The following is a 25493-nucleotide window of genomic DNA, read 5'->3' as shown; positions in this document are numbered from 1 at the left end:
CTGAGGATGGCTTCCTCCCACCACCTTATCCCAGTCCACCTCTATGGAGCGACATCCACCAGCACCACTTCTTCTCCCCTTTTCCTTTCCCACTTTATTTCACTGGCTCATTGTTTCTGTCAACTAAGGGGGAAAGGAATAATTAATTATATTGTTCTGAGCAGTTACATCTGTGGTTAATGAATATGGTAATTTAATATTTTTACCATTTTCAAGTCTTAGAGAAATGCTCGCTTTTTCAACTTCAGACTATAGACCTTTTCCTTATTATGAGGAAACAACTGTGATACATACGTGTGTGCTTGCACACAAATGTATATTAGTCTATGAGAAAGAGGGGGGTGGGAAATTACTTCCAGCTATCCATGTTGCTATTTGGGAAGAAAAAAAAAAAGTCTACATGATGGTAAGTACATGGCCTCACTTCTTTGTTTTTTACTTTTAACTTTATAGAACAGCATCGTTATTTATAAGACACTTTCTTTCATCAAATCAGACTGTTCCATTCTACTTACAATCACAGCTATATTCACAAGTCAACTTATTATCACAGCAAGATCTATCAGCTCTGCCTACACTGTATTTACAAACTAGAAAAGAAGTTGTTAGCATAGAAAAATTTGCTAGATACTGTGGCAGACCTGAGGACATAAAACTTAATAACAGACAGATAAATTAACTGATATTGGGAAAAGACAAGAAAGAGGTCAGTAATGTCATCTTGATAACTCAGAAAGGTTAAGAACTATTGCAAGCTTTGATCAAGTAGCAGAAAAAATATTAACTTCAGTGAACTACACTACATGATCCATCGAAAATATAATAATCAAGCAGATCATCCGATGGTTAACCGTGGTAATGGCCATCTGTGTGAGAAAACTGAGAAAATATTAGGCCTGTAGGATTGGTTGTGCTTACTCATACTGGGCATAGCAGTTGCATATCAGAGTTTTGTCGACAGAGTCCCTGCCTGGACTAAAATGAAGAGAAAGAAATTTCCCTTAAAGCCAAGTCAACTTCTTGCTATCAGAAAAAATCCATCTTTGAAAATTAGAAACAACAGGAAGTCCACTGTATTTAATGCTAAATTAATTTCTTCTGATAACTTATTTCAAACTGTATTTGATTAAAAGACAATAACACATGCTTTAAATCTAGAAAAACATGGTTACCGCAGGCTGAGGCAAAAGTGGTATTGCTGATAGGTGACAACAGAGTGTTGTTATTTATTTAGCCCTTGTAAAGGCACCCCAGTTGATCAATAGCTGTGCATGTACTAAGGCAGTAGGGCTTGTATAAAGATGCTTATCAGAAATCCATAAGCAACATTCCACTTTTGATTACAGTGCTCCAGACTGTCCACAACACTGCTGAAGACTGTATGCCTCTCTGACAAACCATATTGACAGAAATAATAATATAGAAACCACACTTCCTAATATGCATATCTAACTGCACAGCAAATTAACCACTATGCTGACTCAAATTGCTTTGTTATTCATTTTGTTCCAACTGATGTTAATACTTTGGCAGTTGATGGGGATAATAACTGATGGAGCATATTGGAAATTTTGAAAGGGAATATAAAATTTATGTAATTTAAAGTCGTGGAGAAAGCCGCTATACCTTAAAGTCTTAAAACATGAAAACATCTCCGTTGTATCTAAGAAGTGCTCAGAGCAGACCTAGTAAGCATTTTAAAATCCCTGAATGAAAAGGAGATACAAAAAAGAAGACTGTGATACACAAACAGGTTTGAAAACAAAAAAAACCAACACACACACAAAAAACCCCACAACATTTTAAAATATCTCTCTCTAAAAAAAAGGCAATTATAACATGAAGATGAGACTTTTTTGCTTCTTCCTCTAATGTCACGTTGAGTAACAACACTTGAACATCTGGAAACATTTACACTTGATGTTTTAATCAAAATATAATCCTTTTCTGCAACATAATAAGCACACTCTAACAAAAAAAAAAAACCACCATTTCCTTTACCCTAACACCTAAAAACATTTGTTTCGTTATCATTATATGCAGAAATAGCAACTCCAGTATATTTTAAAAACAATGTAAAAGGCCATAAAATTCTTTTTACCTACACTAATAAGTCTTTCCTTGTAGTTTTCTTATGAAGATAAAATGCTATCTATATATCATATGTACATCTTCCAAAGTTGTTTTGGTGATATTTTTCATGGTGGTGGTATAAATGACTTCACTGCAGTGTTGCAATTCTGGTCCTGCTAATCTTACTTAGCAAATGCTCCTGTGGAGTTCAATAGGTATCTTCACTGAACAGGAGCTGCCTGATCCATCCCACAGCCTGGTACTCCAGTAACGGAGATCTGGTGATCCTGCTACAGAATTCTCTTTAAATGGCAATACTGTGGAGAACCCAGTGCACACAAACTTCAGCAACAACAGTGAAGCAGAGACTGGAAGAAGCTGGTCTAGCTCAGAAGTGGGAGATCAGTATGCACATCCCTGCTGCCTCATCACATTCTGGACAGAGAAATGAGGAGGAGGGAACCTGCTTCACTAACACACCATCCAGATGCTCAGTCTCAGCTCTCACCTCCAAAACATGTCAACTTCCTCAAAGCCCTCATTTTCCAGAAACTCTTCTTCCTGCTCAGAAGCTTTGCTTTTGAAGCACTTTGTCAACATCTCTGCTCAACCTCTTAAATCCCTCTACTGTTCCACCACAAAGGTTCCTAGCACTTTCTCCATCCCAAACTACCACTTTCTTAATAACTGCACCCAGTATTCGATTCGCTCTACATCAGACCAGATGTGCTCCTCCTAAACCATTGGCTGATACCCTGGTCGCAAGTCTCATAGAGTCAAATCCCTTCTCACACCATAGCCCAAGTCCTTAAATGCACAACCCCTACATGTACTGCTCAGTTCTTTCTTTTCTGCCTGTAAGAACATATATCGCATTCCATCCCAGTTATTTTCCTCTTCTTTCCAAGCACATGCACATACCAACATGCAGATTTCACTAATCACCTACTGGCTCCTATTCTGGCAGATTTAAAAACCACAGGATCAACTTACATTTATCAGAAAACAGCCTGAACGAGATCCTGAGAGCACAGAAAAAAGAAATAGTGGTAAGAAATGGACACACTGTACTTGTCATTTGGTCACTGAATGAGGAATTGGGGATTAATAAAAGGTCCAGCCCAGCAGAGGCCGAAGAGGTGTTTGCAGGAAGGAAGACGGTGCATGAGGATGTTGATGGCCATCCACATAGCTACGCTTTTAACTTTTTACTTATTCAACATGCAATTTTCACTTCAAATATAATCCATCGTGTTCTTGGATTCTTAAAGAAACTGCCTTTCTTCCTTTAAAGTTACTGAGAAAGTTGCCATCTCTTCCCTTTTATGAGGGCTTTGCCATGGACAGTGCATGTTTTTGTAATACAGAAGCACTGCAGTTATGAGCTACTCTGTCTACTAAAAGAAAAATTTAAAAAATTGTATGGATTGCATGTTAGATAAAGCTATAATAAAAGTGATAGCCTACTTCTTAAATGGAGCAAGGAGATTTGAACAGAAATCATCAAATAACCCACGTGCTGCAGAGACCACTGGCAAGCACTGAGCAGCCTCCGACTTATATTTGTGAACATTTGTCTCTCTCTTCTCTGTACTTCTCTTTATGTTGCTGACGTCATGATGCAGAGAATTATTTTCTTATTTTTCCTGTGGTTAAACTTTTGTATCTTTCAGCCATCCTTCACTTTTCCAAGTTTAACGAGAGTCAGAAAGCAAAGTCGAAAAATCATTTGGCCGAGCTTGAAAGATGTTTAATTTTTACTTTTAGTATTTAAAAAACTGTGTACTGAACTACTTTTTGTTTAATAGAGTGAGCTAACTGCTTGGCTGGAATTCTGTTTATGTCCCTGTGAGGCACAATACTGTCCACTAAAACAACATGAGATCATACTACTAAGCAAAATCCCAGCAAAATTACCTAACGAGAGTGTTAGCAGCAAGATTGTGGTTTGGATTTTGAAAAGGAGTGCAAAAAATCCAACTACACTGGGCTTTTGGCTTTGCTTGTACTATTAGCTGGAACTGGGTTGGCTCAGGGAAAACTGAAAGAATTTAAAAAATCAAAGCATTTGCTGAGATGATGAGGGTGGCAGGGCCAGCCGGTACCAGGGGTAGAGGAGGAGGGTGTGGATGTCTGAGGACTGTGGTGAGATTTATTGAATGCCTGGACAAAATGATTGTTTCTCCTTCCTTTGACACTTCTGATTCACAATACTAGACAGAAATGCCTTCATCGGGGATCGACTAATCGACCTGCCCTAAAAGCTCTTTTCGACTTTTAACAGGTGTGATGCTATGAAAAGCTGACAAAGTAACAGATATGAGGTCACCATAAAGACTGCAACGTTTATACCCAATCACATTAGACTAGAACAAAATAACTGCAAAACTGAATACTGAAAGAGATAAGCCTGAGAATCGAAGTCTCACACTCACCTGGCCAAGCCAGAAAGGGCTGAGACACTGAAGAAGGGGACTCTGATGCCAGAGTAAGGAATAAGCACCCACTACCACCCAGTCCCCTCTGACCAATGCATAGTAATGCAGTGATGGGTTCCACAGAAGCTGTGCCCAACCCTGCTCAGCCAAAAAGTGCTTCTGTCAGGCTAAGAGAAGCAAATGGGAACACCTCTCTGAAGAATTAATACTGAAAGGAATTAGATGTTTTTAAATACTAACACATAGTAGAATTTCTGATGAACACAGAAAAGCAGAAATGTTTAGAGTTACCAAGTAAACACTCTGAAATCCCTTCTTATGATATGTAACATCTGTCATTTTGTAAAATCAGCTACTTAACTTCTGGAGAGGCTCCTGGGCTTCCCTATGAAGTCCTTAAGTGGCAGTTCCACCACTACATTTTTCATTTTCTTTAACAAGACTAGTTTCTCCTGAAAAAGCTGCGTTTTTACACCATCAACCTTTGATTGGGTCCAAGGTAATGTTTTTTAAAAATTGGCAAAAAAGTGTGATTTTAAAAAGCATTCTAAGGAATGCTGGCACTTCTCTTTTCCCTTCATTCTTATAGCTTTCCCTCAAATTACTAGCAATCCCCTAAACAATATCCCCATATGGGTGGAAATTTGAAGAACAATAAGCTCATATACATATATATGCACATACATACATCTTTAATTTTCCCCTTTAAGCACATACAGTAGAGAACATGCAGCATTCTCAATCTTGTACTGCCTCAGTGCATTATAGAGGAAAGTGGTGGCCTGAATTTCTCACTCCTTTTTTTTTTTTTTTTGGAATTAGACCATCTAACTTTCTACTCTTTTTGTTTTTTAATTAACAAAATGATTAAGAAGAGTCAATCCTATGCACTTTGCTTTTTATCGCAGTCGAGTATTAAAGGCTATTTAGCAGACAGTGCAAATTTTCAGGTAAACAGTACTATCATATCCACTAATGCTAGCATTGTTAATTACTGAAAAAAAATATCAAATAAATCCTAACTACTTCGTGCCTGCAACTAGGTCATCTTGCATAGAGATACAAAGGTTAAGTATAAGATCTGTTTTTTTATTTTGCAAAGCTTGTAAATGACATCGCATGATTGTGCAAATGAAGCCAGGCAAGATGAGAAAATGAAGAAGAATGAAGCTGTATAATCTAATCAGAAGCAAACAAGGGTTTTTTTTAATCTTTTTTTTCTCTCTCAAAGACAAAGGGAGGCTTTGGTTTTAAATCCTTAAAACACAGTCTAGTGTTCCGCTTTCTTTCACAGCTTTTGGTAACGCTGAACATAAGCATATCTATTTTGCATGTATTTATGTACAGGTTCACGTAAGTATGTATGCAAAAAGAAAGAGAAAAACTGTAACGGCTGTTTAAAGGGCACTGAAGCAGCTTCCTGTCACTTCAGAAACTAAGTACCGGATCACTGTAATTCTTAAGCAAAATGTGTTTGCACCTGGAAGTAATTTTATCTCCGCTCCTTTCTTGACCGCTACAGTGGGCATTATTGCCCCATTCTCAGTGTTCAAACGCTCGCTTCTTCCCCTGTCCCCTGTATAATTAGCTGACCTTTGCTTTAGTTCATCGACTTTCGACCGAGGTAATGAATTGGAAGTAGGCACAATCATCACCAGCAATTTAAGCAACACACAGGCTCCCTCCACGCCCCTGGCCGGGGTCCCCGGGCGCGCTGCCCTGTTTCTCCCCGCGGCGCAGGGCTACAGGCACACACTGCGGAGGTCTCCGGGCTGGGGCAGGCGAGGGCAATAAGGGGGTGATCTCACTTCGGGGGCCTCGGCTCCGGGGACGGAGGCGTCTCCGTGCTACGCTTCCCAGTCGGTTCCGTTCGCGGAGGGGTGCGGAAGAGTCGCCCCGCGCCCACACCGACCTCGGTGAGGCTCCGCGGGGCGCCCAGCACAGGTACGCCGCCGGCCCCCGGGAGTGCACGACAGCCCCGGGATGCACCGGCAGCGTCCTCCACACGCCCGCGCCCAACTGAAGGCCAGCCGAGCACCCCCCCCGCCCCGATGTCGGCTCCTTGTCCCCGAGCCGGGAGCGGCGGGACGGGCCCACACCTCGCCCGTCGGGGCGCCCAGCTACCGGCGGGACCTGCCTCGCAGCCCTACTCCCGCCTCCCCTCCGCGCTCCTCTCTCTCCCCGGCCCGCGGGGTCTCGGCAGCCCGCGCCTGACCTCTGCGGGGCAGGCGGCACGGCGCGGCGCACAGCCGACCATGCAAGGTACCGAGCGGCGTCCGAACCCACCGTGTCCGCCTCGCAAGGAAGCCGGTGACCTGTAGATAGCGATAGGCACTGAATGATGTTTGCTGCTGCCATGGAAATGGTGAATGTGGTGAGCGCCCAAACTCGAGGCGCCCCACGCCACCCCAAGGAGGCCGCTGAGAGTGAGCGGGACAATCCAGAGCAGGGCCAAGCGGCCCCCGGCGCTGCTGCCGCTGCTGGCGGGTCCCGGCTCCGGGCTGCCCCTGAGGAGCCCCCCCATCCTCCGGTGCACGGCGAGCCGGCCCCCGGCGTCCTCGGGAGGAGCAGCAGCCACAGCGAAGAAGGCAAACTTTGGACAGAGGCGCGCCCGCACACCCGTACACGGCGCTGGCTGCAGCTCACCGCACCAGGCGAGCCATCTCTGCCCTTTGGGAAAGCTTATGAGGATCCTTTTCTCCAGGTCTTCTTCTACCCAAAACAATCCGAGACATAGTCAAAGGCGGAGAATCCAAGCAGTTCAGAGCCTTCGCAAAGAGGCGGAAGAGGGGAAAAGCCCCGCGCTCAAACAAACGCTAGTTTCAGCTTGCCCGGGGCTGGTGCTCATGAACAATACTCCACAGTTGCAAGGGCTACGAGAGTGCCAAGCATTCCCCCATCCTCAGTAATCCACAGTGTAGGCACTCGTGCCACATTTCTGCTAAGAAGGAAAAAAGGGGATGCCACTCCATCAGCCAGCGCTGGGAAAGCAGAGAAAAATCAAACTGCTGCTCTTCCCTCCATTCATCTCCAAACTGGTGAGCCCTCACCGAGCGATCTCTCCCGGCGCGCACACACACGCTTACACTCGCACACACACACACTCACACTCGCACACGCCGCCAGACAATAATCAGGCTGCTCCGGCAATCTCAATGGTCTGACTATTGACAGTAATACCCGAGGATGTTTTCAGGGAGAATAGTGCACCCTTATGAAAGAAGCTGAGAAAAAAAAAATGCTTGCGAAGAGCAGGGCTATGCAAATCTGCAGTCTCCAAACAGCAAATCGCTGAAGCTTGGATGCAATGCAGAGGACGAGCCTATGTTAAAGAGGGAGGCTGAGTTCAGCTCCCACACAGTCGCGCTGCCTCTGCTCTGCCTTGCGGGAGCCGGGCGCTGCCAGCACACGGCTCGGGCGGTGCGGAGGACCCACACCACGCACACGCCGCTCTTCCACACCCGCCACCCATCCGCGCCGCCGAGTCAGCAGCACGGCAGAAGCATCTCCCCTGCTCTGATAGTTCAGGTGTACTCATGTCTCGAAAACCCAGTTTCATCTTAAAAAGAGCGATTTCGGGTCTTTTAATTGGCCTAAACTTCGCCCATCAGATGTTTCCCTGTGCCCATTCGAGCATCGGCTTTTATTAGCCGGTAATTACACACACGGCGCCTAACAAAGAGTTACCGGTGTTATTTTTTCCGGCACTACTCGGCTACCGCACCTTGGCTGCCCACCGCAGACGCGGCCGAAAACTGGGTTGAATAACAGGTTTCTGAGCTGATAACCCCCCGCACCCCCCAGCTGCAGGGCGGCGCCGGCAGCGTCTGCATCGCCCCCCGGGTGCGGGGCCCAGCCGCCGCACTCCCGCTCCTGCTCCGGAAAGGACGACTTCCCCACTCCCCGCAGCCAAGGGTGGGAGTTGGCACGTTTAAAAACGAAGGTCTGCATTCAAAACGAAAACATTTCACCCCTGGGCGGGTCCTATGCCCCGCCCTCCCCGCCACGGAACCAGCGGCGGGAGGCTCAGCCCCTGCAGTACCACACCTGGGCGCAGCAGGGTGCATGAGCCACACGCTCCTGGCGCTCCTCTCCCTCCTTTCCTTCCCTCCCCCGTTTCCAGCCTGCCGTATATCTTGTGCCTTCAGCAGCATGAGCTCATGGGTGCGGGTGCGTGAAAGGGAGAGGGCGAGCAGTGGGTGTGAGAATGCTTTTTTATACATTTGGCGTTAGTTTAAACGAAAGCCACTGCAATTTGCCGAAGCGCTTTCTAATGCACACGGATGGGAAGGGAAGTCACAACCCTTACTCAGCTGTGTAGGCTTAGAGAAGAGAAAGGCGTTTCGCCCTGCTTCTGCTCAGCCCTGGGCGGATTGCTCCCCCCGGCGAGGGGCGAGGAGAAAGGCCCTTCACCGTGAGGCGTGCCGGGGACTGCACACCGCGGCGACAGGACCCCCCAAATCCTCACAGCAGGGGCGAGGAAGCGGCAGCTGCTGCCCTGCCCCGGGGGCGGTGCGTTTTACGACCCTCCCTGCCTCGCTGCACCGCAACGCAGCCTCGCCGCGTACTCAAAAGTTTTGCAAAGACGCCAAGGTAAATGCTAAAAAGAACTTAACGCAGTGATGAGAGCACTCAGGGAAAAACACCCCCCACAACCCAGGCTTAGCGCTCATTGCCTTTCAGCACACACATGCACTGGAGGAGCCCGCAAAAGCGAGAGGTGGCAGCAGTGGCTCCCCGGCAGGTCCCCACCAACCCAGCGCAGCACAGCGGCCGCCCCCGGCTTACTATAGGGGAAAACAGCTTATAAGGAACTCGGTGACTTTTCCAACCTGTTTCAAGAAACCTTAAGTGTAAAAGTAAGAAACCCCAATTTTCCAAGCTACCAGCTTGCAACTGCCATGCACTGCCACCTCTCAAATAAAATATAAGTTGCCTAAGTTTCAGAGTTCAGGAAAAAAGGAAAAACGAAAGAAATATTAAAGAAATGTCAGCCTGAATTCACCAACTCTCCTAAAATTATAGCTCCAGATGTATAATTCCTGTTCACACAAGCAATATGTGTTAGAAATTTTATCCATAAAAAATCTAGCCACACTAGGTTTTCTATCAATCTGACTCAGGAAACAAAATATTTCAGTCAGTCACTGGAACTAGTTTATCAGTAAAGTGTTCACAGGCTGATGCCTTTTTAGAAACATACCGTAGTTAACCGACTGTTCTTAATGATTCTAGACATCCTACAGACAAGTAACTTAAAATTGTTATCACTCCTCTGAAATAGGAAGCCAGTATTGCCAACTGTGTAGCGGTACAGTTGGCAACACAGTTGTTCAGATACAATTTCAGTTGGCAAGTCCTGTCTAGACTAACTTGAGCTCGGTTTTCCACAGATTCCTCCAGCCTGATCACAGTTTGTTCAACTAAGATATACTTCGGTGTGGATACAGTAGGACTTTGTGTAAGCGTTCTTGTCTGTTGTTGGATATGTTTGTAGCTCGAGCACCTGCATTTAAATTCTTATTCCATCTATCATCTACTGTGTCAGGGAGGGCTGAAGTGCTTAAATATCAGGGACAAATGAACAAAATGTTTAGGTACTTCATTCAATATTTTACTGAAGATAAAAAGGGCGTTCAAGTGCTCAGCATTATTAAATGTGTACTATTTATGCAGTGCACACACATAACTACCGCTGAAGTTTATACTTTAAATCTGTGTTTGGAGACTACTTTGAGGAGTTTTTTTCATCAGGTAGATTAGAATAGGTCATTTTTAGGTGTTACATTATGATGTTAGACACTGCTTAGGGACTGTTAAATTAATAGATTATTTTGCTGCTTTGTGTCCAAACCAAGAGTTGCGGACACAAAAGCCAATCTCCACAAAGCTATTTAGGCATCTAACTCTTATTTAAGTACCTGGTTAAAATGTGAATGGAGAGACTGATGCCTAAGTAGCCACCTCTTTCTGGACCTGGCAATGTGCTCAGCATCTTTTATGTACTAGCTCTCATTTTAATAACATTTGACATTTTCCTGGCTCTGCACTCTGAACCACTGAGACAAACAAGAGGGGGACTATCCATGTTTCAGGGAAGAGAAAGGTAATCTAATGCAGTGCACAGGTGAGAAATGGAGAGAAGTAATTTGCAGAAAAAAATCATAAAAATATTTCAAATGGAAAGAATAACGGGAAAGTTAAAAGGAAAGTGAAGAAGGGAGTGTGTATGAAAGCAAGTGAAAGGCAGATGGGGACAGGAAGGCAAAAGAAGGAAATTCCAGGCAGTAAAATCCTTTCTCTCTTTTTTTTTTTTTTTTTGGTGATAACAGCAAGCACTTCTTTCCAATTTGAAGCAAATCTTGGTAGTCAGATACTTCTAGTCTTTTCATGCTTTATTTAAATAGCTTAATTGGGTGTCTTAGCAGTCAGAGTTAGGCTTTTTAATGAAAAGTAAAAGTTAAAAGCATCTGCAAGTAAACATTATGAAAACCAATGGTAAGCAGCATTTCTTATTTAAAATACTTTCTATTTTACCCCCTGCTGACATGAGTGAGTATGAATCTTTCTTAGCTGAGAATTAGATGAAGTTGAAATAATCTGGTTTTAATCCCCAAGGGTACAGAATCATGTACTACCAACACAATCATCATTGTGGTATCAGTCTGTGAAGGTTCACTCAAAGAAAGAAGAAGTGGTACAAAAGAAGGCAATAAAAAAGTTTGTGTAAATAAATACCCTAAAAAAAATAAATACCCTATTGCAGGCAGAAAAAAAGTGTAAGAATAAACCACAGTGTTCACGAGGTAGTTTTTAGTATTTCGGAAACTTAGCTCAGTGAAGCTAATTTAATGGGGTTTTTAACCCCATTTAACACTTACCCTGTGCAGGTCACATTGGTAGGAAACGTGATTTTTTAATCAAGTTATTTCCACCAAGTGAACTCTGTTAATACCCGTAGGTTCCTAAATTTATGAGCAAGAATATCCTTGTAATTGTAAAAACACATATTTTCCTGGCTTCTTCTAATGCTGTTAACCTATAAACACCAAATGGTCCTAAAGAAGTTTTATACAAACAAAAATAGTACTTATATGAGTATAATTTACTTTAGCTCCTCAAGATAAAATCAGATACTTCTTGCTGGTACAGCTGTACCTCTGTCTACAACATCTCTCTACACCCTGACTCCTGTCAATATATCCATCTCAGTTAGGATGAACAACTTTGGTGGCACCAGCAAAACTTGAGTGCAGACCATGCCTTATGCCAGCAGAAGTTGCCAGTTAAATTCAGGGCTCCTTTAGGTTAAGCGCTGCCTTATGCAACCAGATTTCTCTGGCCACCACTGCTGTCCAGAGACAAATTCCTGCATTTAATGTTGCAACATCCACTCTTAAACTCCTGAAGCTCAAGTGCTGTTCAGCAAACACAGATTGGAAAAAATAAAAACCCTTCACAAATGTGTATCTGTATTCAGGGAATACTATTCAATGAACACTTTTAACACATTTCCTTTATTTTTCTATTACAACTTTTCCCCACTACTGGGTATAGAATCTCATTTAATTTGAAAACCTGTGGACATTTTGTGATTACAATTAAGTGGGCCAGAATTTATGTTTATCCATTCTACAGACAACAGCTTAGAGCAGAAAATGTTCAAGTGAATGTTTCCACTTACCACTATAACTGATGAATTTAAGGACCTATACACAATATTAAAAATGTCTGATTTTCAGACATTTCAATGTCTGATAACATCAGAGTGTTAATTTTCCTCTTTTAAAGAGCAGAAAATGTTTCTTTCAAAAACCAATGAATTGCAAGACACTGAACGTAGACCTGCCACAGGTATAACTGTGACCAGTTTTTGTCCTAACTCTACATAACTTAGAGCAGAAACCCTTTGCTTTAGAAAGGAAGCCAATAAATTTTATCATGTGAACTACTGCGAGACATGGAAGGTAAAAAAAAATATGATTCTAGGAGAGATGGATGGTATCTCTGTGAAGTCATAAAATGGGCAAAAACGCAAACATTTAGTGATCATGTATAAAAAAGGGAGTTTACAATGGAAATGCTTATGCTGCTTTCTCTGTAATGCAGCTATTCTCTCTGTATGTACAGAGCAAAATAAATCCCAGTACAGTTAATAAGTCTTCTGTCCATAAATCTGTCCATCCAAATAGGCTTAAATCTTAATTTTAAATGTTCCTTGACTCTGTGTGTATAAAGACAGAAATAATCTTTCTCTCTATTCCTCACTGTCAAAAGCAAGCTGATTTTTATTTTGTTTCATTTTATTGAAACCATGCACATAAGCCATATCCCTTCAATTTAGAATAGAAGGAGCTGGCAGGAGAACATTTTCCAATGGGGAATTTTGACTCTGAAAGGAAGCTCTCTCTTGATATGAAATAGCCCTGGTTGGTCCATCAATCTTCAGGGCACTTTGCCAAGTCCATCTACTGTGACTTGCGTTAGCCCTGGTTTGACCTGCCTCGAGGAGGATGGCTCATACTCCACTGGGGATTGTCTTCTGCTGGCTGCCAGTGCTGCAATATAATTTCATTTAATATTTTCTTTTTTTTTTTTTTTTTTTTTTGTCTAACTTTGCACAAAGGGTGCTAACGCTTTGGCTGTGTTCTCCCTTTCATTCCAATATAAAGCCACAGGAATTAAGGCCAAATCCACATGTATATACATGGAGGTATTTAAGAGATTTGTAGTCCTATTTCAAGCAGGGCACTCTGTACTCATTCTCTTTGGACTACTGCATGAGCAGTTAATTCTATGGCCAATTAGACTGCTGCAGAACCTGCAAAAGTCTCCCTGATTTCTACCAGTGATGCTGCAGGAACTGGTAACTGCATTGCCGCAGAAAAGAGAGATCTTAGATTACAGCTGAAGTGCTACCAATTGAACCCCTAAGCAAATGCTTCAGCTAGGGACAAAAAAAAAAAAAAGAGATTGCAAATTAATCATCAAGAAGTTTGGTGAGATCCATGATAGACGTCACTAATAGAACCCAGTTGTTCAGCTCTTTTGTATCCAGTACCAGCACATGAAGTATATGCAAAAGCCTATTTGTTTGTAACAGCCTCCAGAAATAGGAAAAGTGTGTCTGTTGGGTTGTTTGCAGCTCTTGTTATTGCTTACCATACATAATACCTGAGATACTAAATGCCATGTCAGGGCCGAGCTCACACTACACTCAAAGCCTAACAGCCCTAAATTGGGGAAATGGAGTTTATAGCCCCTTGTAAGGCAAAGTTGATTGCCTTTTTTTTTTTTTTTTTTCTGGTGGGAAGCCCACTGGTAGCCAGAAGAGCCCTAAGTGATGTTTGTGGAGTGCCTAAAGTTAATAACAGTCAGGAGTGTCCTTTTAAGCAGATTTTCTTGACAGTATTTCTAAGATATCCCATCATGATTCATTATTGTCACTCCTCTCCCCGCCTTCCTGGCCCTGGTAGAGAAGAGGACATACAGCAGAGTTCCACCTCCTGCTTTCCCTGAACGCATCAGTCATGTAGCAATACTGGCAAAGAGAGGCAAGGTCCAGCCTGTTATCATTCTGTCCACTCTTCTAGTTCAATACATTGCTTTAAACTCCAAACAGCAGCAGTGTAAAAATAACTGAATTTAAAAAGCAGAGTTATAAGAAGACTGCATTAACTTTTGGCATTCATATGTTTAAAATGTCCAAATACTTATTTAGCTTTAAGCTTCTTTCTTCCCTGTCATGCCCACCCCCCCCTTCCCTGAAAAAGTGTCACTATTGTGCAGAACCTGTATTGTTAGTAGAGCCAAGTGAATTTTCTATAGCTGAGTTATGAACATACAGGTTTAAAATGGAAATGCTGACATAATCTTAAATGTAGTGGCACAAATACTGCCACTGCAATAATCCTTGTAATCTAATATATTAGCCCTGGGGGATGGAGACTCAATTGCTGGTCTCAGACAGCCTTTCTGAGGCTCAATTCAAATTGCATAATTATTCTACATCCTTCAAGATCTTTAAAATACATTTCAAATGCAGTACTGTACATTCCAAAGTATTTGTTCTTCAGAGATTTATTTGACTATATTTTCCACTTTAAGGAGATATATATGACCTCAGAGGCATGTGAAAAATCATTAATCAAGTTTATACTGTGTAACACTCTTTTGTGTGTGAAAGACTTACTTTTTTCCAGATTTCCTCAGTTGCGTTGCCAAGATGATTCCCCCAGAGAGCCATGTGTTTACCTTGACAGGTGTTAGTGAGATCTGCAGAGTCTCAGTGGAATTGTTACTGGTTGCTTTGAGGTACAGTAGAAAACATTAAGTCTGCAAACTAATGAACTTTCCTTATTACATTCTAAATAAAATAAACCACAGAGTACGTTGGATTAATCTACTAATGCTTTTCTAATGAAGCTTTTATTTGGCATATGGTGTAGTCTTGCTATTTTCTGCATATAGCTAGCACAAGCAAAAAATCAAAACAAAAGCTACATGTATCTCTTCTGTTACACACCAGGATCAAAATCCTCACTATCACAATTATTTTCAGATTGCTATTTTGATAACATAACCTATTATTAACTTGCAAGAATAAATGGATTTTTTAAAAAGTCAGATTAAAAAAATAAACAGGAGTCACCACTGATAGAAGAGAAAAATACAACTTGTGCTGCTGTTGTTAGAGGAAAAATATAAACTGCTGCTGCTAACTCATAGTTACTTTGAAATGCATTCCATGGCCTGTCCTGAAAATGTCAGGGAATCATTAACTAAATATTGTAACTTCTGGAGTTAAATAATCATTCCTTTGTTAGTTTATTAGTGTTTTCCAGCCGTGAGCTGTAACTTGCTGTGTTTTTGTAATGTGTATTAGAAGCAATAAACAATAGGTGTTTTTAAGAAAAAATAATGTTTTAGGAAAGGTGAAACAAGATACCATCATTGCCAGCCACCTATGCCTTTTGCTTTTAATTGTGGTTTTTTTTTTTTTTTCTCCCTATATGTGTAGAAGATCAAAACATAAGAAAAAACACCCCTTAGTAACATTCATCTTCTGGGAACACACTGCTGAATTTAGGTATAAACCCATAATGGCATCACAAAGAATAGCAATCTCTCACGTACTTCAGTATATATTTCAAATCCTTGATTTCTTTTTTTCAGTTTCCCACATAAAGTTTTGCTTTGCTTCCATATCTGCAAATGCCCATTTGAGACAAAAAAGATCTTTCCATAGCTAAACTCTCCCTTCCCTTAATTTACTTCAGCAACAAACTAGCAGCCAAGTTTTTGTAGAGGATAAGAAAACAGATACAGTGAAAACAGAGTGAGAACATAGTTTTTCTTCCCTTCAGCACTAGCAGCCAGAAACAGTATGAAAGCAATGGATCATGAAGAAAAGCAATTTCCTACTTCAGGGATTAAGCAATGCCCTCTTTTGTATTGTTAAATGAAAGCTCTAGTTAGTTTTTTTTTCAAGTAATTCTAATTTTTTTCCCCCCACTTAAATAAATAGTCACTAGAGAAGCTCTGACAGAATCCCGAACACATAACTTTCTAGCCAATCAGTAACACAGATAAAAATATTTATGTTCTTCTTTAAGAAGGCCTATTGATAGAGCAAGACAAATTGAGCCACTACAGAATCACAGAATCAAAGAATGTCAGGGATTGGAAGTGACCTCAAAAGATCATCCAGTTCAACCCCCCCGCCAGAGCAGGAACACCCAGATGAGGTTACACAGGAAGGTGTCCAGGTGGGTTTTGAATGTCTCCAGAGAAGGAGACTCCACAACCCCTCTGGGCAGCCTGTTCCAGTGCTCTGTCACCCTCACTGAGAAGACATTTCTTCTCAAATTTAAGTGGAACCTCTTGTGTTCCAGTTTGAACCCATTACCCCTTGTCCTACCATTGGTTGTCACCAAGAAGAGCCTGGCTCCATCCTCATGACGCTCACCCTTTATATATTTGTAAACATTAGTAAGGTCTTCCCTCAGTCTCCTCTTCTTCAAGCTAAAGAGCCCCAGCTCCCTCAGCCTTTCCTCATAAGGGAGATGCTCCACTCCCTTAATCATCTTTGTTGCCCTGCACTGGACTCTCTCCAGCAGTTCTCTGTCCTTCCTGAACTGAGGGGCCCAGAATTGGACACAATATTCCAGGCGGGGTCTCACCAGGAGCCAAAGATAATTAACCTAACAAGTTAAAATATCTGGTGATACATGCATTCTGTTCTTTTCCTAAAGACAAATATAAGGGATTCTAATATAGAAAATACACAGACTTTTGTTGAAGTATTAAAGACAGCTACCTACATTTTACTGTCACAGTACATGTCTCTCATCCAGTGACACCATAAAATTAACTACTTCTATGATGATACATGGCTAGGCTACCAGGTGATGGACCATACACTGATCTAAAAACATCCTCCACTTCCCTCTGGTAGTATGGAAAAGATGGAAGTTCTACATCTGCCTCTGCGGCAGCTTTTCAAGTGCAACCTTGGGCAAATCACTATAAACCATTAGTCACTTAATAGCTAATTGACAAGCTAGGTCAATGTTATCAGTCACAAGGATAAAGATTATTTGCATGAGTAAGGCTTGGCAGAATGACACCCTTCACACCAATGCTGAGAGGTTTCAAAAGCTTTCATCTTCAAGCACTATTAACCAGCACATTGCAAGATTAAGTCTTCTACATTTACAAGTTCTTGTCTACAAAGTTCTAAGAGCATTCAGTGTGGCATTAAAACCAATACTGTGTTTAAAGTACTTTGAGATCACTTCATGATAAATGCCAATGTTTATAATAATTATTGATGCATGGGCCTCCCACGGTTTTTATACATAGATAAATGAGAATCCTGTAGATATCTGATCAACTTTGCTTAATGGGACAACTTGTACAGGAAAGGATTATCACTGTAAAGAGGCTTTGTTGGAGCAGGCTCATTCTTCTTAGCATATATGCAAATAATAGCTGCAACTATCAAGAGATTTGAAACACAAAATCATTTAATGCATACCTGCGCTTTGGTTTTTAAGGAATTACATTGAAAATTTTCCTAGCTAAGACAAGGCACCTGCTATATAATTAAAATGAAGAGTCACAACCAACTTATCTTTTAAAAACAGCTTGTAACAGGAAAGGAAATGCAAGACTTCTCTACTGCAACATTATGGCTCTATCAAAACTTGCCTAATTCTACCTATTTATTTCACAGAATCACAGAATGTTAGGGATTGGAAGGGACCTCAAAAGATCATCCAGTCCAATCCCCCTGTCAGAGCAGGAACACCCAGATGAGGTTACACAGGAAGGTGTCCAGTGCATAATAAAAGATATACTCAGAGAAAACAAATGATACAATGCATACATAATTTTAAAGGCTTAGAAAGCTAGCAGTTTTCTCTTAACACCCTTGGATCTAACAAGTAAAATGAGAAGAATGGGCTCCCAAAAAGGATAAGTCTGAAAACTGCTCTTTGAATCTTTGCGCATGCTAAAATTGTCATCAGTTTCAATAGAAAATACGGGTGCACTGCTGGCCATCTTTGGTTACACAGTTCAGCATTACTGCCCAGAAAAGCTTAGGGGCATAATACATACTGGGTTTTTGTTAGGAAGTTTTCAAAAACCACCATATTGAACCACTAGCCTATAATAGCTCTTCCACATTTAACAGTATGTCAGTTCCTGGAGCTATTTTTCTTTTGATGCACACAAAGTACTGCCAGTAATTTTAATCAGAATTGCGCCAAGCACTGGAGGAAGACAATCATATAATATGAATTACCATGGGTTTTCCATATCCCTTCTTCTTGCAGAACTGTTGTTTTGTTAGCAGAGTTGTACTGTATGTGCTACTGACTTGTGGCTGCTTTCTTTAAAAGAAAAAGCTTAGTGGTAGTGTAGTCCTTCTCATCCACATATATCAAAATGCTTTATAAAGCAGTGAAAGCAGTAGAGCTGAGAAAAAACTTGCACTGAAGCCCTTTTTCATTTGGTAACATGAAAAGGTCTCAAGTTATTTGTAGTGAAAAATAAAGGAAACACAATGAAAATTAAAGCATCAGAATTTAAAATATGATTTCATTTTAAAAATTATGTTCCCTTTCAACATTTTTGTGCTCTTGGTTTAAAAACATAAAATGCCATTTGTTCATCACTAATTTTTAGTTGTAATTGAACATATTTTCTATCAAATACTTTATTTTCAAAACTTCCTCTAAACCTAAAACTAGTTAATTCCTATAGCTCAAATCAAGGCATTTTAGTCAATAAAACTCGTACTCGAAGTAACGCCCTGAAAGCCTTTGCCTTATTTTCACTAAGTTCCTACTCAAGCAACACAGAAGTGCCAAAGCAAGGTTAAATATTATGATATGAACTTACAACACTTGGTACTAAGGACTTCAGTTTCCACTTACTTTGCTTCGAAAAGCTAGCTTTCATAAAAATATATTTTCTATCCTGAATATTAATAACTGTTGCCAGATTTAAAGTTAAAAGATTAGTGATAAAGTTCAGTTCGAGGTGTGGACACATCACCTGTGTCAGGTCAAGTGGTGGGAGATAAACACTTTGTGTCAAGCAGCTAACAGGTGTCCATCCTGTGCACTGGGTACATAACAGGGCATGTGCTCTACCATTTGTTACACAAAATGGGGATGTACCTGCCTTCAGTCACATAGCCTAACACAAAGCTTGACATCAGAATCCTTATTTTTACCTTCCCATTGTAGCAGAAAGCATTTGCACTTGCCTGGTATGGGACAATGAGCAACCCCCATTTGGCTAAGAGAGAACTTCTACAGCAGAATTAGAGTCACACAAAAGGTTTATGAATTACAAGATATGCAAGAGGAATGGTCGTGTTGTCTCATACTTGCAAGTTTCAATATGTATGCTGTAGTTGAATGCCAATGAGTGAGAGCTGAAGGACAGCTTGTTGGATGGTTTCAGCCAACGTCCCATTGACCAGAATGGGATTTACACAAGCCCAAGACCCAGACACTACCTTAGTGTTAAAACATTTCAGCAAAATCAATATGAGCTATAAATTATTACAAGTCATTTTTAATTCTCACCTTCTTTCACACTAATGATCAATTTATCATTAACACAGAAAGTGATTTAGTGCAATATTTATGTCATTAAAATAAATATCCATTAGATATACACACAAGTTTATTTGCTTCTTGTGGAATTCCTCCAGAACACTGGATCTATACAAAGTATAATAGAATTATATTTAACTGGTAATGAGCTATTGAATTGCACAGGGGAAATGGCTTACAACCTTAAAAACTTCAAAAGTAACCTCTCTAGTCAAGATGGGCTTCAATTATACAACTCAGTAGATGAAAAAGATTTTTGGTATATAAAATGTATCATTGTTAGCTTGCACGTCTGTCATTTTTTTCATCAAAGGAGATTTATAATATGTAAGCAATACAGTAAAGGCTTTCTTCCACTAAAGAAGCTCAGAAATAAGCAGATTCACAAGATCAGTTTTCCAGAAGGAAAATTCTAATTATCCATTGAAGGAGTTCACGCCTTTCTTTCCAGTACTGCTACAGTTTGGGAAAATGTTGGTTTGTAAATATGGCCAGCAGCAGAAAATACCTGCATCACCACTCAATACAGACCCAGGTGGTAAACAACAGTTAAGGTTTTTTAAATGTATTTAGAATCTCTGAATTAATCTCTTCAAACAAAAACGACAAACTGCTGTACCACTGAGATTTTTCGTCATAGTGATGAGATCAGCAGATATTTCATCAATGTTTAGCTATAGATACATAAAGCTCATTAGGAAATTTTCTGACCCAGGGGACTATAAACACAAGGACTGAGAAAACCGAGAACATTAACACAAACGTGGTCGTTAATCAGCAGTGCATGATTTTTCTCCTGATGAGAAAGAGTACCAAATTTCCAGTGGCTGGTGAATAGGATGAGTCCAGCACTCTTAAATTAGTAAAACTTGATCAATGTTATCTTCTTGTGGTAAACAGCAAATATATTTTTCCAGATGAGGACTTTTTCCATATCTTTTCAGTTGATTTATCTTAAACAAACCTTGATCATATTTACCTAATAGATATTTGGGAGGGTAGAATGAACTATACTTCTTTTCTCTTTAGTTGCCTAGTTTTAGTGTGATCCTTCACACCCAAATGTGGTTCAGGGTGACACCAAGAGTCGGTATCTGCTCACAGCATATTGGAACATACACACACAAGTACAGCCTGCAAAAATATGAAGTAATTCTTCCCTTCAGCTTAGCATTAATAAAGCCTCAGCAGGAATACCAGGTACCAATTTGGACATTACATTCCAGGAAAATATGGGCCAATTGATAGAAATGTGAGGAGAGCAACATGACAAGAGTCTAGAGAATATGAGCTGCTATGAAGCTTGAAAGAATTAGGCTGGAGAGGAGACAACTGAGATGGAACATGATAATAGCCTTCAAATACATGAAAGGCTGTTTCAAAAGAATAAGGAAATAACCTGTTCTCAATAACAATGATGGATAGGACAAAAATAAATGTGCTAAATTGCAGCAATTAAGATTCAAGATAGATATTATGAAAACCTTCTCAACAGTAAGGATAGGGAAGTGCTATAAAAGATCACTTAGAAGACAGTAGAGTCTTATTTCAGAACAGCATAGACACAAGTCTTTCTAGAACTACTCAGAAATAAGTGATTACCTTTTTTGGACTGGGATGATGTCCTGCAGTCCCTTTCATCTTTATATTTCTATGAACAGGACTCCTGCATGCAATAATTTCTGCTGGAAACGGTTAAACTGCAGAAATGTAAATGTTCTCCTCTAGGCTTCCCCAAGCCCAGAGTTGCTGCAGAAATAAGTAGGAGTAAACTTCTTATCAACACCCTCTTTTGCTCCATATATGATGTTACTAGAGATGACAGGTCTATTTGCCTGTTTGAAGCATTTCTTAGGAAACAAAAATGAGAATAACCAACCTTATCTAGGCCAATAGTAAACAAATGAATAGGAAAGCAAATATCAATTCACCTTAAATTCCTCTTCTCTATCACAAAACAAAACAACTCCAAATGAATTCAAGAAATAAGAAAATGCATCAAGCACAAAGATTCCAGATGAGTAGAAAAGAAATCAAGTTGCATCATCCACTTTTGGTTTTAGAAAAATATCCTGTAACATATGAACTTTTAGCTGACATATGCACATATATATGTGTGTGTATTTGCCAGCTTTTAGCACTGACAAAAATTGTCATGATTAAACTTTATTCCCTAAGGCTGGACTGTATTATTTGCTATGACCTGTTACACACATGAGATTCAAACACTGTCATGCTCCTGGACTCAGTGGGCTCAATACTATTCATTAAATAGTACATTCTCATGGGCTTTAATCTTCACTCATGCTATTTAGGAAAACTTCTAGTTCCAAATCTTTTTAATTCTCTACTGAATCACAATATTTTATTGAACAGTATTCTCAAGATCATGCTCCAAATGATTTTTTTCTCTGTATCTTACCCCTGAGTGGTTCAGATAGCTGGGTACTGTGGTGTACTATTTGAACTTACATGCTGCCACTTACATGTACTAAATAAGGAAGCATTCAGAGAACAAATTTGGACAACAGTGCATGAAACTTTCAAAAGTGAACTAAAACATGACTGAAATAACTTACTTTAAAATTTCAAATTAAAGCTTGAGTAAAATTTGCTTGCAGGAGGGAGAAAACTGTAGTCTCAACACAGGAGAGAGTTTGGGTTATGATCTCCTGTTACTGAGGACAGGATTGAATAGAAATTCCCTGTCCCTTCCTAAAGTCATGCCTCTGTAAATCTCCATCTGTTACACCCTTGACAAGTCTCCTAATATTCATAATTTCATCTTTCTCTCCCTGGTAAGTTGCACTGATGTGAAGAGTGAGAGAATATATCCAGAGCAAGTTCCTGCTGCTTCCTTTGGAGAAGACTTTGCCTTTTTTGCTATAGTATGTAAAGTACCTCAAGATTTGTCCCTCATTTATTAAATTCATTAGAGACCATCATGACTATTGAATTTCTTCTCAGCAGGACACTCTCTTGTCAGTAATTCCCCATCCACTGTTCTTCAAAGAAACAGTTTCCTTTGATCCATATTGTAACTGAATCCCCACAACTTAAAAATAAACCTGTTGCAGCTCACTCCTACACTGCTGGCAGCTGCATTTCCATTCAAAAATAAATATCTCAAAATCTGCTTCTTAAGCATGTGAGTCTTTCCTGACAACTTTTGTATTATCTTCCTTCTTCATATTTGTACGTTTCTGCTATTTTCTAAATAGCAATTTAACAACAATTAATTTTGGTTTATGGGTCTATTCCAGGTTCTTCAGCAGGATAGTATATCTAGAAAATACAAAGCATTTAAATAACACAAGAATAGTGATAAAAATATGAGAGCAGTTGGATAAAAAGAAACCTAATTATTATCTAATCAAATTCACAGCTGCAATGTCATACCCATCAAATTCAAGGATCAGCATCACTAGAGGAATGTGAGAAACCTCTCCAATAAGATGCCATCACAAGATCTGGAAAATACTGAAGGGGTATTGAAGGGATGTGCAGAAAATAGAACCAGAGAATTAAAAGAAGCAGAGGACCCAGAAGCAGAAAATTGTAATATAATACAAAATAAAAACTAGGAACAATTGACTTACCAGACTATAATTCTATTAATGGACTCAAGCGACTGCAGAATGCATGACAGCAAAATCTGGTAATTCACAATTATTTATTTTCTTAATATACTTATGAAATAGATGTTTAAATTTAGTGCTGCTCTTCTTGAAAAGGGCAGTGATGTTTTTCCATCATATTTCAGAAAAGATTCAGGACTTAAATGGAATACATTGCAAAAGGAAATATCAAAGTTACCTCGTTTCATCCTAGAATACACTCAGTTAAAGATATTAATTATTTTATTCTAGTAGTGTTCTGATCTTGATTTCTTATACATAGGAAGCCTGACTTTTTGCCAAGATGCATGAAAAAGTATACAGTTTCATTCATTCACACCTGTCCAATTATTTGATTACTGCTCCTGAACAAGGACAATTTTTGTGTCACTATTTTCTTTCTGGTTTTCAGCAAGCCAAGCATCACTTGTTTCACCAGAACATCATTATGGGTTGCTTTTCTCCCATAAAAGCTCTATATTTGGGTTCATGTATCCTTTGCAGCATTTCAGAGGTACTCAGCAGTCCCCAAGAAAGCTACTGCTCACATGCTTTCCTGATTAAGGCAATAAATACTGAAGTAATTTCATATCCATGAGTAATTTACTAAATGAAAAAAACCCAACCATTTCCAGAAAGACTTGAGCTAAATAATCACAAAATACTTAAGATGGGTCAAGCCTCCTTTACTAAATACGTGTTTTATTGCAGCTTTTTGAAACATCTATAACACACTTCAAGCATCCAGACCTACTACCACATGATTAACACTATTGTATTTTCAGAACAGTCCATTAGGAATGACTTTTTTTAGCTTTAGAATGGTTCACAAGTGATTATGTTGCTAGCAGATTTAAACTGTTGATAGAACCTGTAATTGCATCAATCTGTTTATCCTCCATTTTTAAGGTTTCCTAAGTTTTGATTTCATGAACTTCTCACATATTCATTTACAGCAATGTGAAGTAGTATAAATCACACAATTATTCCATATACTGATATAACTCCATAATCCTCCATGGAGAATAAAATGTGTACTTTTGAAAGATATGATCCCTAAATTACACCTTTATGTTCTTCAGAGATGTAATATTTCCTTGAATTTTAAGTGTTTTTAATTATTTCCTATTGCTACAGTGCTTTTTGCAATACAAACCCAACTAATAAACATTATTAATCCTAAAAGTGAAAATATTATTATCCCCATTTTCAGCTAGATGGAAACACAGTCTAAATTAACCAAAGGTAATAGGAAGTTACTATTTCCAGATTACAAGATTAAGAAAAGGAGATCAAATCACAGCTAGAATAAGAACTTTAGGACTAAAATATATATAGACAAATGGTCAACTGACCCAAGCCAACATACATACACTGATTTCAACACAGCAGTAACAGTTTATACATGAGGAGCCACTGGCTGGTAAATTAACAAAGTATAAGCATAAAGCCCATTTTGTTAAGTATTAAATATGTCTGTTAATGTAGGAAACAAAATCTTTGCATTATACTGAAAATAGGCAAACTGTCTTTCTGCAAAAAGGTAAATGCAGAAAAAATTCAAGACAAATGCTTGCCATAATCTAGTTTTATCTAATCCTAATACCATGCAAATATCCCAAAGAGAAAGTTTCTTCTGGCTTGCAGGCTTTGAATTGAAGGGTAGACAATAATGCCATGACAAAATATCTATCTATTTGTAAACCACTGTAAAGTGAACTGTACTGCAACAGGCTGGAAGCAGCTGGACAACAGCAGCAGCAACAATCTTTCCAAGTTTCTCTTCCTCCCTTCCTTTTTTTCATTTTTTTCCTTTCGTAGACTCACAGAACTATGGAATCATAGAATGTCCTTAGTTAGAAGAGACCCACAAGGATCATCAAGTCCAACTCCTGTCCCTGCATATGACAACCCCACAGTTCATACCATGTGTGTGAGGGTGTTGTCCAGTCTCTTCTTGAACACTGTCATGGGGCTGTGACACCTCCCTGGGGAGCCTGTTCCAGTGCTCCACCACCCTCCAGGTGAAGAACCTTTTCCTAATGTCCAATCTAGATCTCCCCTGGCACATCTTCCTGCCATTCCCTCAGGTTCTCTCATTGGTCACCAAAGAGAACAGATCGGCTCCTACCCTTCCTCCTCCCCTTGTGAGGAAGGTGTAGACCACAACGAGGTCTCCCCTCAGTCTCTTCCAGGCTGAGCAAACCAGGTGACTTTTGCTGCTCCTCATA

At 40.1% G+C, this 25493-nt stretch overlaps 1 protein-coding gene across 36 annotated transcripts in view; it reads right to left on the bottom strand.

Moving 5' to 3' along the window:
• NRXN1 (neurexin 1) overlaps positions 1–25493 on the bottom strand; it is a 731497-nt gene that overhangs the window by 285397 nt on the left and 420607 nt on the right. For 2 of the 36 annotated variants that reach the window (XM_065835485.2, XM_065835486.2), the window contains exon 1: positions 6798–7833. The exons of 32 other annotated variants lie outside the window; for them this stretch is intronic. In XM_065835485.2, the coding sequence (XP_065691557.1) occupies positions 6798–7035 (238 nt within the window). In that variant the 5' untranslated portion in view covers positions 7036–7833. Of the gene's footprint in view, positions 1–6797; positions 7834–25493 lie in introns of those variants that run through there. 2 more of the 36 variants (XM_065835482.2, XM_065835484.2) reach the window with 1 other exon arrangement.

Source organism: Patagioenas fasciata, chromosome 3 (genome assembly GCF_037038585.1).
Source record: "Patagioenas fasciata isolate bPatFas1 chromosome 3, bPatFas1.hap1, whole genome shotgun sequence".
Classification (NCBI taxonomy): Eukaryota; Metazoa; Chordata; class Aves; order Columbiformes; family Columbidae; genus Patagioenas; species Patagioenas fasciata.
The sequence above is the reverse complement of the archived record's forward strand: the minus strand, read 5'-3'. Positions and strand labels throughout refer to the sequence as shown.